At 42.3% G+C, this 12,669-nt stretch overlaps 1 protein-coding gene across 9 annotated transcripts in view; it reads left to right on the top strand.

The window, feature by feature from the left end:
- Positions 1-12,342, top strand: part of UNC13B (unc-13 homolog B) — a 214,303-nt gene extending 201,961 nt beyond the window's left edge. For 6 of the 9 annotated variants that reach the window (XM_055791161.1, XM_055791157.1, XM_055791163.1 and 3 more), the window contains 6 exons: positions 1,910-1,990; positions 2,384-2,531; positions 5,268-5,324; positions 7,808-7,900; positions 8,996-9,155; positions 10,350-12,342. In XM_055791161.1, coding sequence (XP_055647136.1) covers positions 1,910-1,990; positions 2,384-2,531; positions 5,268-5,324; positions 7,808-7,900; positions 8,996-9,155; positions 10,350-10,635 — 825 coding nt within the window. In that variant the 3' untranslated portion in view covers positions 10,636-12,342. The remainder of the gene's footprint in view (positions 1-1,909; positions 1,991-2,383; positions 2,532-5,267; positions 5,325-7,807; positions 7,901-8,995; positions 9,156-10,349) is intronic. The other 3 variants (XM_055791165.1, XM_055791164.1, XM_055791160.1) reach the window with 1 other exon arrangement.
- Positions 12,343-12,669: the final 327 nt, after the last annotated feature.

Genomic DNA, 12,669 nt, shown 5'->3' with positions numbered 1-12,669 from the left:
TCTTTCTTTTTTTCTTCTTCTTCTGCTCGAAGTTGCATAATTATTTGATGTAAATATCTGTGGCTTGCTCCTGGCTAGCAATCTGGGAAGTGCAGGGTAGCATTCTGCAGTCCTTTATAGGAACAGTGTGGGATCTGCAGAGGGCAGGTATACAGGGAAATGACAGTCGTGGGCTCCTCTGCGTGTAGGTGCAATCATTACCACTCCAGTCACTCCATTATTTTTACATTGACAGCATGGGCAGAGTGGGGTGACTTGACTGCTCTGCATGGGGCTGAATGACCTCTTCAGGTATTTAGAGAAAATTGCTGACCACCTGGTCTGTGTGGCATTGTGGGGAACCTGGCTGGTAGACCTGGAAAGTCTTTTCAAGGTACATGAAAGTCATTCTGCCTTGGGAGCACAGATGGCCTTACTAAATTGGCCTCTCCCATGAATGTGGCCTTGGGCTTTGGCTGATTGTACACTTAATCTGACTGTCAGACAGAGCAAAGAATGTTTTACCCACTGTGTATTGAAGTGTGAAGCCACATCATCTTCAATTGAATTACTCCCAGCTCATAAAGAAGAGTGAAGAGAGCTATTGCTCCCCTAAGGACAGCTTGTCGCAATGGAAGATATGTTGCAGCTTACAGAGCATGTAGGTCTCCAGACCAGGAGCATCCTGTGGGGGGGAACGAGCCAAGCTGAGGCATGTCTCTAGTACTCAAGAAAGCATGGTGCAAACTTCTCTGAGGTACTGCTGAGTTGAGAGGGATCTTCTGTACAGTTTAATGCAGCACTGTGCAAAGGTGCTAGCTAGGAATCTGTGAGAAGTGTGGCAAATGCCTAGTACTGCACCTAGACTGCAGTATGTCCATCAGGCAGGAGATGGTTCATGGTGGATAACAAATGGGAATAGCAACAGGAAGAATGACCAGGCTGCAGGATAGCCAGCAGGTTTATCAGAGTGAAATTCACAAATGATGCCACACACTAGGCATGCTTAACTAAAGACAAATTAGTAGACATGTCTCCTGTCTTTTATAGTAGCCGTGACGTCTAAAGTAGGGATAAGTAGTCTTTCCCTGATTTGCCTGCATCTTTTTCATGAATGCTTCAGCATCCAGGCTGAAGTCAGCCAGCCTGACCCCCCAGCAGTCCAAACAGTTGTAATTTGTGTTTGTGCAAAGCTTTGACTTACTAAAATGTGCCATTTTCCTCTGAAACCTAGACTAAGCATCACAGAGAAAGAGCTTAGTGAAATACCGAAGGATGACACATCCCTGTAGTCAGGCAAGAATGTAACAGGTACATGCTCCCACTGCAGGAAATGGAATCCCTTCTCAAGAGATTCCTGGCTTTCTGCTATTGGAGACGCTGGGTCTTCATGGGAGCAACTTCTTTTAGCAAAGGTGTTTTCTAGAACATGTTGCTTGTTTGTTTTTCTTCCTCTACACCAATGATATGATGAATCAGTGACCTTTGCAGATGGAAGAGTTAAAACAGAAACATTTACAAACCACACATAAGAACTTTGCCCAGTGTGTGGTTCTCAGAATTCCTTGATTTAGGTGGTGTTTTGAGAGTTTTGTTCTGGCTGCTCTAGAGTGATGGGGGTAGCAGGCAGACTCCTGTTCGAGTTTTCTGAGGGGCAAACTGTGATTTTTAAATTGCTGCTTATCTCCATCCAGCTCGTTTCTTTATTTCTCTCTTCTGTGCCTGCAAGAAACAGAGAAAGTGGGTTTATTTTCAAGTTAAGCTCTAATAAATTACTCTGAGAGACTCCATTAAGCATTCCTTACACATCTGAATTAATGCTGTGGCCACATAGCCACAGCATGAATCCAGGGAAAGTGATGATACTGGGGACTCCTTTTCGTTCAGGCTCTGACAGAATGCTCATGTCAAATATAATGGTTGTTTGCAGGATCATATGGTGAGAGAAGAAACCAGGAGTCTCACTCCAAAGCAGTGTGCTGTTTTGGATCTGGCACTCGATACAATCAAAGTAAGTGATGCCATTTCTGTCTCTGTCATTCCTTTGCTTCGTCCCCAAATACTATTGGGAGGATAGTGCCTGTCCCAGTTCAGGAGATGGCAGGGGTCTGTCACTGCTGTTACAGCAATAAAGGCACAACTGAGTGGTAGTGCTATGTTTGTGTAAACCTGGATGGGCTCAGGTGACTGGCATGCTGGGAGCCAGCATATTTATATTTAAGTCCTTTGGAAGGGGAAAGCGATGAGCAGTTGGTATCACTTGGTCTTAAGAGCTGGATTTCCAGTACAGAAGCTGTTTTGTTAATTTTTCCAGTTCTTTCCCATCTACACACACAGCAGTGCGTGAATTGTTTGCTGTTTGCAATTCTTCCTCAGTATTTTTCCTGTTTCTTTTTACTCTTAGCAATATTTCCATGCTGGTGGGAATGGTCTGAAGAAAACCTTCTTGGAGAAGAGTACGGACCTGCAGTCACTTCGATATGCTCTGTCTCTCTACACTCAGACCACAGACACTCTGATCAAAACCTTTGTCCAGACTCAGACAGCTCAGGGTAGGACTCTTTTGTGTTGTTGGCAGAGTTGAATGGAGCTATCTACTCTGTTTGTAATTGCTCTGTCTTGTACTGCCAGTTTGTAGAGTGCTTTTGGCAGTAACATTTCTGGAAATGTGACAGTTCAGAGCTTTTGAGGCTGGGAAGGAGGGAAAGAGGGTTATTTCCCACTCAACAACTGAATTTTGAGAGAGCAGATATATGTGAAACATAAGGCCTGGGGTGTTGGTGGTCTTTTTTTCTGCAGTCCTCACTTAACAGTCATGTTTCATGAATTAGTGTGGGTGGGTGACTGAAGTGAAATTGCACGTTACTGTACTGGGACTAAACAGTGGTGTGAAAGTCCGTTTCAGCAAGACACCACCATGGGAACCAGTCAGTGCCTGTGTCACAGGCCAGCTGCTAGAGCCCTGTACTCCTGACTAAGAGAGCAATGTGATGAGTCACGGAGCTACATGAAGCCTGTAAAGGGAAACGTCTCCTAGAGAGCAACAAAACCACTGTTTTGTCTGCAGCCAGTACAGGATATGTGTGAGCTACGTGATTACGGATCACCACAACATACTCATAAGCTTCTGGGATGGGTCACTCAGGTTCTTTGGTAGCTCTCTAGGAAGGCATGATAGTGTGCTATTTCCTTGCTTTGGAATGGGGTGGACAGTTAATTGTCTCTATCTTTGATTGCTTTCATATAAACATCTCCAGATTGTTGTACAGAATAACTTGGTCCCTAGTCAGGGACCTTCACTGGCTGACTATGGATCTCACTAAGTTCAGGAAAAGGGGACACGTGCTATTAGGGATTAGCTCAAAACTGAAACCAATCTTTTAGGTTTTAGGGCTGTTTAAATACAAGCCTTGGCATTGGGCTACTACATCTCAGCAGCAAAAGTTACACAATTCCGTGAGGGTGTTGTCCTGCCAATTTTTGCTTGGGGTCCTATTTCCTTTAATCTTTGCAAGTCTGTGAGAGTTTGTGACCCCACAGACTGTACAAACTCTGTCACTGTACTGCCACACTGAGCCCTGAAGTCAAGGGAAAAGCACTCCCTAGCCAACACTTCCCTCATGTGCAAGTGAGACTACTTCATATTGGTGTTCCCCAACCAGTGGAGAAGCTACTGAGAATACTTGAGCAAAACAAGGTTTGTTTTTCAAGGGAAAAATTGAGTGTGGTTTTGGGGGACTGAATCATCCCTGCCTTTAGCAGCACGATACATTCTTGCTTAGGTTGAAACACGCTGCATTCAAACAGTGAACTGAAGAGTCAGTACCTGCATTTGAGAGAATGGTCCTATAGCTGTGTCCCAGCAGAGCAACGATGACATCCAGTGGCCAGACAGGTCAAAGACTGCTACATCCTCAAGGGATTCCAGGAACTTGGCTGTCGCCATTAAACAGTTTTTTAAACAACACAAAACAGTTTTTAACGGGGGACTTGTGCGCACAGTGTGTTTTCAGTCTTTGCTGTTCCATGGCAAATGTTTCCCATTATATATCCAGACCGTGAATTGAAGCTAGTTTTTTATGTGGAACCTGTTGTGTTGTGATGAGCCAGGATACAAGGATGCGTGCAGCATTGCTGTTCTACACTCCATGCTGTGGTCAGGAGGGTTTCAAATTAGAGGAAGAAGATACTTTTTTGAAGTTGCAGAGTAGTAAATTCAAAGCTTACATGAGGAAGCAGCTTCATGCAATGCATGATTTGACTATAAAACTTCACTGGGCATGAGTGTTTAGCAGATACACAAAGGTAATAGAACATAATCTAAGAGCAGCAGAAATGTACAGGGTTGCCACAGAAGTGTGTGTGTGTGTATTTATTTATTTTTTTTAAAGAAACTTAGAAAAAAATGAAGTTCTAGCTTTAGGATGTAATACATACTCATTACAGGTCATCAATGACATCTCATAGCTGACTGATGACATTTCTTTGTGACTCATCTGAGCCACTTTAAGAGACAGGTGCTGGGCATGGTAGGCCACTGAGCTGGTCCAAATCAGCATCTTCCACATTAGTAGGCTTGAGAGTTGTGGACCCTGTTTAGGGAACAAAAAACTTGAGCTGTGCCACCAAATATCTGTGGGATCAATCTTGGAATATCTTTGAGAAAGGTGTGATAACATGCTCCTGGGATTTGGGCTAGAAAAGGGTATTGCTTGCATACACTTCTCAGGAACCCCAGTTGGTAGATTGGTTTGGGGATCTTCACATGCATTGGAGGGACAGAAAGGACAGCACTAGTGTTTACAGCTGACATCTGCTTACCAGAACACCCTGACTGATGTTTCTCTTTACATTAGTAAAATTTCCCACAAGCCTGTGAAGGAAATGGCTGCATGCAGAACTATTTAAAATGCTAGCTGTTTGCCTCTTACTTCACTGCTCAATGGTTGCATCTTCCATTTTGTGAGGTATCTATTGCCCTCATATTCTTACTGAGCAGGCTTCTATACCACTGTGCTGTTAAATGTTTGCTCTCCAAAGTTAGATCAGTGCTGGCAGTTATGCCAGCACAAATTCTGTTCTTGTTTTAACCCAGATAATCCCCTAGTGGCAGGCAGCCCTGCTCTCCAAAGCCTGTGTTGGTGCATAAGATCTAAGAGGATATTTTGTCTATTAAGAGCTAGAATATTTGTCTTGTATTTGTTTAAGTCACACCACTAATTGGATTGTAATTCATACTCTTCTCTCTTTATCCTGCTTGCTTCTTGCCTTTTGAATCCATGTCTCAGTGCATGATGGGAAAGGTATTAGGTTTACCGCTAATGAGGACGTTCTTCCTGATAAGGGTATGTTCAAGACTAATGTTGTTACCATAACAACATTAGCCAGATGCCTTGCTTTTGAAGTCATCTTGCCCATGCTCAGAAACCTTTTCCAAAGGCCCGTTCCCCATAGCATCCTATAGAAGTGAACTTTCACCAAATGCTTGCATCCCACAGAAAGAGCCACAGGTTGCATCATTTAGGAGCCTGTAGCTTGCCTGAGAGCCTGTCCCCAAGTCTGAGATTGATTCATGGGATATGAAAGCTGTCTTGAAAATGGACTGGTTTTTGAGAGATGCTACCAGCTTGTTTGCCTGCCCTTTACCATGGGCTGTGTGTAGCTGTTTGAAGTCCTAGAATTGCATGCTTGTGGTCTGCTGAGATGGGCTACTGTAATACATGGTAATGTCTGGTATGCACTCAAGGTTATGGCTGAGCTTGAACCGTCTGGCTTGAAGGGGGGTAGCTAAAAGTCTGGGTGCTCAGGAGAGTCCTAAAAAATTAAGTCTTGTGTTTCATCTCTCAATTTCTCCTTTTGCTGTCCAAAATATTTTTGTTATCTTAGATGAACTACATCTGTAACCCATTGCACGAGCTCAGTTCTGCAGCTTCACCTTTCAGTATTGCAATATCAATGAGACTTTCACGTCAAGGTTTAAATCTGCTTGTCACTAAATGTGCAAGCACATGTATGCATGCAGTTTTGCATGCTCAGAATATTTTTCAGTGGCCATCTACAAAATGTTTTTTTGTTTCTGAACATTGCAGTTAATAGAACAGGATTTTTAAATGAAAATACAAGAATGAAGGTAGAAAAATAATAACCTAAATTTTGTCTCCCTCAGAGGTAATGGGATGATTCCACTGTCATTCCTCTGAAGCATCAGTGTCTGCTTTATTACACTAAAGATCAGTAAAATGAAGACCTGAGTGTTTGGCAGCTGGTGTTTCTGCAGATGTGGCCTGATAAAGTCATTATGTACTGTTGGTAATCTTGTCTGTTCCCATGGAAAACGCGGACAGTGTAAGTTAGAGACCTGCACCATCAGATGGGTCAGGTCAATAATTAAGCCTACCAATTTTAAAGCTCTGTGCTTATATACAGAAAAGAAGGAACAGTGCCCTTCTAAGTGGGGAGAAAGCAGTACGTTCAAGATCATGTACCAGTGTTACAGCCTAGAGGCTGTTTGCTGTACTCAGGTCAAGAATAAGATTCTACCTTAAGGTAAATAATTTGAGGTTGTGTTTTGTTTGCTCAGATACTTTAGCTTGTATATTAATATGACTTTCACTGCCTACAGTTCTGTGTCATGTAATTCTCTTCAGAGAATTTCAAAGTTTAGCTCTCAACCTCTGGTTTTTTAAATGAGTGTTTTTGCTGCCTGCAGACTGTTCTTGTGAAAGTTGACTTGTTAGATCTATCTAATCAAAATGTTTGTTTAATGATATCCTTCAAGCTCCTTATCTTGAGTTTAAAACACACCAATTCTTTCACTTAGTAATGTGTCTTAGCCTCAAAATTGACAAAATAACGCTGCTGTTCACATGTACTCAATTACCTTGAGGTATCCCAGTTAGAACAGCATTGCTAATTGTGAACCTGTGGCCAGACAGTTGTCAAAGAGAAAGTAAAATCAATCTTACTCTCTTATCAAAGGCTTCATTTTCCTTTTGCAAAGCAGTCTTCTTCTGTAATTTACATGACATCTTGACTTTCCTGCCCAGGAAAATGTCATTTCCACATACTGCATGATAGATAATTACAATTTAAAGTTAAAAAGTGGAAAACATCGTAATACTCTAATTGTAGGGTTCATGAGGTCTGTTACAACATGTTATCTTGTCCTCTGTGAATTCTCTCTGGCTAACGGATGAAGTTGTGAGGGCTTATCTCTCAGCAATTTTGTTGCACAACAGTGAAAAGGTTCTCATTGTCTTCTGAAGAGAAGCAGATAGGTAGTCAGGATGGCACAATATGACATGGAAGAAGGTTCTTGGAGGGTGAGACTGCACTGTGGCTCCATGCAAATCACTAACATTTGGTGTCTTTTTTTCCTTAAACTTCCTCTCTAGTGTGGTTTTGTTGTTTTTTGGTTTTTTTGTCCGTCCTCCTTCCCTGAGCAGACAGGAATGCTGATGCCCACCATTGGAATGCCTGCATGTACACAAGGAGCTTGGCAGGAACCTCTGAAAAATCCTTGCTCTCTGTGAGGGTCCATTGTCGAGCTTTAGGTCCTTAAAATTGTTTTAAAATTTTTACTAGTATTCCCAATAGGGATGCGATCTTTGTGGTGGAGTGCAAAAAAATGTTAGTGGTTATGCGTGTTGGGCATGCAAGCCTGATGTTATCTTGCATTAACTTTACGTTGTCGGTGTTGACTGAAATTCTGGCTATGGAAGGTGTGCTGTGAAAGTCCCGCTTGTCTTGCTGAGGCCATAAAACAAAGATAGGTGCCAATAAACAATAATCCATGTGTGCACGGCGGGCGTCAATTTTCTTCCAACAGGTTCTGGTGTGGATGATCCTGTGGGTGAAGTGTCCATACAGATCGACCTGTATACCCACCCAGGAACTGGTGAACACAAGGTCACAGTGAAAGGTACGGCAAAGCATGCGTTATGGCTCAGGCTCTGAGACTGTTGAGGCAAATCTCCAGTTGGCAGTCATTATATTTCTGTGTTAGCTTATGAGATGTGAATCCAGAATTGTTTTCTCTGTTTCACATCAGGAACATGTAGAGAAACAGCAAATGAGCTTGTCCAGCCAGTGGCATGATAGTGTACAGTCCTGTTTTTTATTGGCAATGATATATGAAGTAAACAAAAATCAGGTGATGGCTCTCAGCAGTCACCACAGTTTAGCCTGTGCTGCCAAGACAGGTGACAGGGTGATATTGTGAAATGGCTCCGTGTAAACTGAGAGACTGCAGAGCCAGTAAGATTTCAGAGGCTCCTCTTCCCCCATCCTGAAGGCCACACAGGTCCCTGAAGAGCTGCTCTGAAAATAACCAAAGTAGTGATTCATCCCAGGCTTCCTCTTCCTCCTTCATCTCCTTTGCTTGAATACAGCATATTTAACTGCTTTCATTTCCTCTAAAGATTTATATAAATGGCTCTTCAGGCCTCTCTTCTGGCTAAGTCTACACTGCAATGCAAAAATTGATTTTCAGAGCTGTTTCCTGTGCTTCAGTTTGTCCCTGCAGTGACCGAAGACAGAATGAGAATTAAAGAGCTAATAATTCTGGATTCTGGAGCCACCCACAGCTCAAGCTTTGTTTGTCTTACCTGCAGTCTCATTTTCTTTTCAACAGAGACCTTAATATCAGCCCCCAAAATGCCCCTTTTTTTCTCTCATCCCACACATAATGTAGACATAAGCACTGAACTGGCAGGGTAGCCTGACTGGAGTTGCAGGAGTGCCTGTTTTTTTGGACTAATTTCTTAAATATGCATATGGCAAAAGCTATGTGCTGTCCCAAGCATTAAATTCCCATCATAGAACTGAAAGTAGAGAAAGAAAGCATATCTTTGTATTACAAAAAAGTCCAGCCTATGTGTGTTGGGACACTGGTGTGTTTTGAAATGGACTTTGTCCTCTGAAACACAACATTGAAAGCAGATTAGAGTGGGAAGGTGTGCAGAGCAATGGGAACAAATGAATGTTTACTGTAAAACAGGTTGTGACTCTTTTGCAGTTGTGGCAGCCAACGACCTGAAGTGGCAGACATCGGGCATGTTCCGTCCGTTCGTTGAAATCACCATGGTTGGACCCCATCAGAGCGACAAGAAGAGGAAGTTCACAACCAAGTCAAAGAGCAACAACTGGGCTCCCAAATACAATGAAACCTTTCACTTGTAAGTGTGAAAAATAGCCTGGGGCTCTGACCTGGCAAGTGCAGATGCAGAGGACAGATAAGATTTTCCAGTGCCCATGAACAGCCTGCTTAGGGCCCAAAAGAGTACATGCATGAGTAGTTTGACCCAGTCTTCAGTGTCTTGGCAGGAAAGCTAGATTATGGGAGTTTTTGCTGTGAGTGGGATGCTGAGGTCTGTTCTACACCAGCGGTGTCGTTTGGCTACCTTCTGAAATTAATTTTATGTAATATGAACATATTTTACTGTGCTCCATCACCTTAATGAACTTTGTATCCTTTATTGGTAGACTTGAGGCTAAAAGTTCATTACATATTTTTAGTTCTTTCAATCTCAATGTGTGTTTTTATCCCAACTTGACCTGTGGAACATGCTTTCTAAATTTGTTTCCAAGGATACAGCCCTTGGAACTGGTAGTAAGCTACACTGCTAAAACTGCAGTCTTTCTCAACACTGATTATTGATCTCTTCTTATTTGGCTTTCATTATTACAAAGGCATCTTCCTTCTTGGAAGGCTCAACAAAGGGAGCTACAGGCTAATGCTCACCCATCTGTACAGTAGGAATGAGAGGAGAAGACCAGCAAAAGACTGTAAACATCTTGAGGCAGAGGGACTGTCAATACAGTTTTTCTATGATGTGGGGCAAGGCAGGCTTCCTCTAAGTGAAGAGATTTTGTCCCTTTGGGTTCTTTTTATTCTTTTAATTTTGGAAACATCAGAAAACTTGTGGATCTATTTTTATTAGTTTTGCTTTAATGGAAGATACCAGTTCTTTAACAAAGACTTTGTCTAATTAAAACATTAATTACTGACTGAGGCAACCCTTAACAGAAGCAGAAACGTTTAAAGGCATCTGAGCTGAAAATCTATTAGTTTGGCTTTAATGTTCTCTGCTCCTCTTATTTCATAGTTAAACACACACACATGCAAAGGCAACTTGATAAGGGTTGTTTGTTTTTTCTTTTTAAGTAGCCAGGTTTTCTTTATCAGCTGTAAATCAGCAAGAAAGCCCATATTCTGTACGTTTTACTTCTCTCTCTCTGACAAGGGTTTTATGTGGAAAGGAGTTTTCTGTGGCTCATCAAAGCACTCTATTCAGCTGCTGGCACCTTTATTTTGCAGAGGAATCTATACATTCTGAGAAACTGTAAGTGAACTTGTGTGTGTTTTTCAGCATACTGGGGAATGAAGATGGCCCTGATGCCTATGAGCTGCAAGTCTGTGTAAAGGACTACTGCTTTGCTCGGGAGGACCGAGTGCTGGGGATAGCAGTAATGCAGCTCAGGGACATAGCAGACAAAGGAAGCTGTGCTTGCTGGTGCCCCCTCGGGCGCAGGATTCACATGGATGACACTGGACTTACCGTCCTGAGGATTCTCTCTCAAAGAACCAATGATGAAGTTGCCAGAGAATTCGTAAAGTTGAAATCCGAGTCCCGTTCCACAGAGGAAGGCACCTGAGCTGAGCTGTGTAATGTTCCCTTTTCTCTTCTGCCTTGTGCCAATATGTGCAAGTGTTGAACAATTCTCTTTTATTAATTACAAAAGGTTTTTTTCATGTTGTCTTTGTCAGCTCCAATAGCGCACGTGTGCTGTAGAGGAAACAAATCCATCAACCTGATATGAATTATTAATTTTTTGTAGCTGGGTAAGACACCATAGAGAATGAGACAATCTCTTCTTATTTAAGATGCAAATTCTGCTTTGTGTATATAAATTATTTTATATTGGAGGCTGGGTATGCTGGGTTTTGTTGATATGCAGCACTGTGATTTTATCCTCTGAAGTTGGCAGATGTTAAAAAGGTTTTAAACAATCACAGTACGATACGAACACACAACGGAGGAATGATTTGGGGCTTTGGCAAAGCATAGTTACCTCTCATTGAATTTATGTACTGTGGAGTTGCTAGGGGATGTTCTGGCACAGATTATACCAATGTCCCAGTGTGATACACAGGCACCTCAATGTCTGCTTAAAAAAGAAGTTGCAAATTGCTCTGAAGATGCCCACCAAATGAATGTGCGACCGTGGATGTGCTGCTGTGAGTATGGGTGAGACCAGTGGTATAAGTGCAGAGAGGCCTAAGTTATCACAGCCAAAAGCTGCAAAGGCAGCACAGCAGGAGCAGACTGCAGCTGCCCTGCCATTGTAAGTACATGGTATGTCTCGGAGAATATAAATCCCCACGTGCTGCTGGGAATCTTGCATCACCATGGGGGTGCTGTAAGCTGCTGAACTCCACAAGTCACATTTTGGCTACTGTGACCAACACGGTAAAGAAGGGAACAACATTAGAGCCATGGCAAATAACATGGCTGCTATATACTTTTTCCATTTCAATATTCTTTCGTTAGTTCTTTGAAATAGGATTGGATAGTTTAATACTTAAAGGCTTTCTGTAGCAATTTGTTGCCCTGGAGTAGCTGAGACCATTCCTCACTATGAACTCATACATGATGGCTCGCTTCAGAGAGAGCAACACATCTCCCCTCTGAACGCGCTCAGTCTGGAGTGCTGGTCAAGGGGCAGCAGGTCCATTCAGTGCTGATCTTGAAGTTGCGGTTGGCCATGCTGTGATTGATCCATGCTGATTATCATTAATCTGTGATTTAACAATACCATTGAAAATATTTTTGCACTGTCTTAAAGGAAGCCGCCTGGTTTTGTTTTCTTGGAAAACAAAACACTGTCCTGAGCAAAGTCACTGCAGGGAGGTCAGAATTTCTGACTGAAAATTCATAAGCAGGAAGGTCTGGAGTAGTGATTGCACCTGAAGTATGTTTGTTAGAGAGTTTTTCTTCTTTTGGGGATTTTTTGCTATTTCCAGATGGCTTTGTGCTCTGGAAAGTGCAGCTGCAACAAGCCAGTCCTTGCCCATAAAGTACTGTAATACTGTCAATAAATTCAAGGACTGCATATTGAATGACTTTTTGTTTTTCTATTTTCTCTGACACTTGTATAGCTGTATGATACAACTCCTGAATTTCATGGGCCTGCTTGTAGAGTTCTGAGATGGCACATCTGCTTTGTTCTTGTCCATGGTGTGTTATAATAATGCTTTTCAAAACTCCACGCTATTTGTCTTGATTTTGAATCATTGTGCTGCCATTGTTATGAGAATTGTTAGTACGGTCTTTAATAAATTAATAAACTCTTTTAGCAGCATTTGGAGTTGTCTGTTGAAGTGTAACTGTAATTCGGTTTGCTAATCGCATAGGGTGGAATCGCTACTGCATCTCTGCAAATTACTCTTGTTTAGTACATAGATGTTTCTTTGGTGCTGTAGATGCCCAGCGAGGGGTATAAGCCACACAGTTCTCCCCTCCTCCATGATGTCCATCTTTGACATCTTTCCCTGAAGTTTTTGTCTTCTCATAACACACTGAGACATCACAGAAAAGCACAGAGAATAACTTACCTTCCTTTTCTTCTCCTATCTGGCCTTCCCATCAAGTTTCCTTTTTACTCGGGTACCCTCTTGAAGGTGCTGAA

Source organism: Falco peregrinus, chromosome Z (assembly GCF_023634155.1).
Source record: "Falco peregrinus isolate bFalPer1 chromosome Z, bFalPer1.pri, whole genome shotgun sequence".
Lineage (NCBI taxonomy): Eukaryota > Metazoa > Chordata > Aves > Falconiformes > Falconidae > Falco > Falco peregrinus.
Note: the sequence above shows the minus strand (reverse complement) of the source record. Positions and strands in the feature narration are given on the sequence as shown.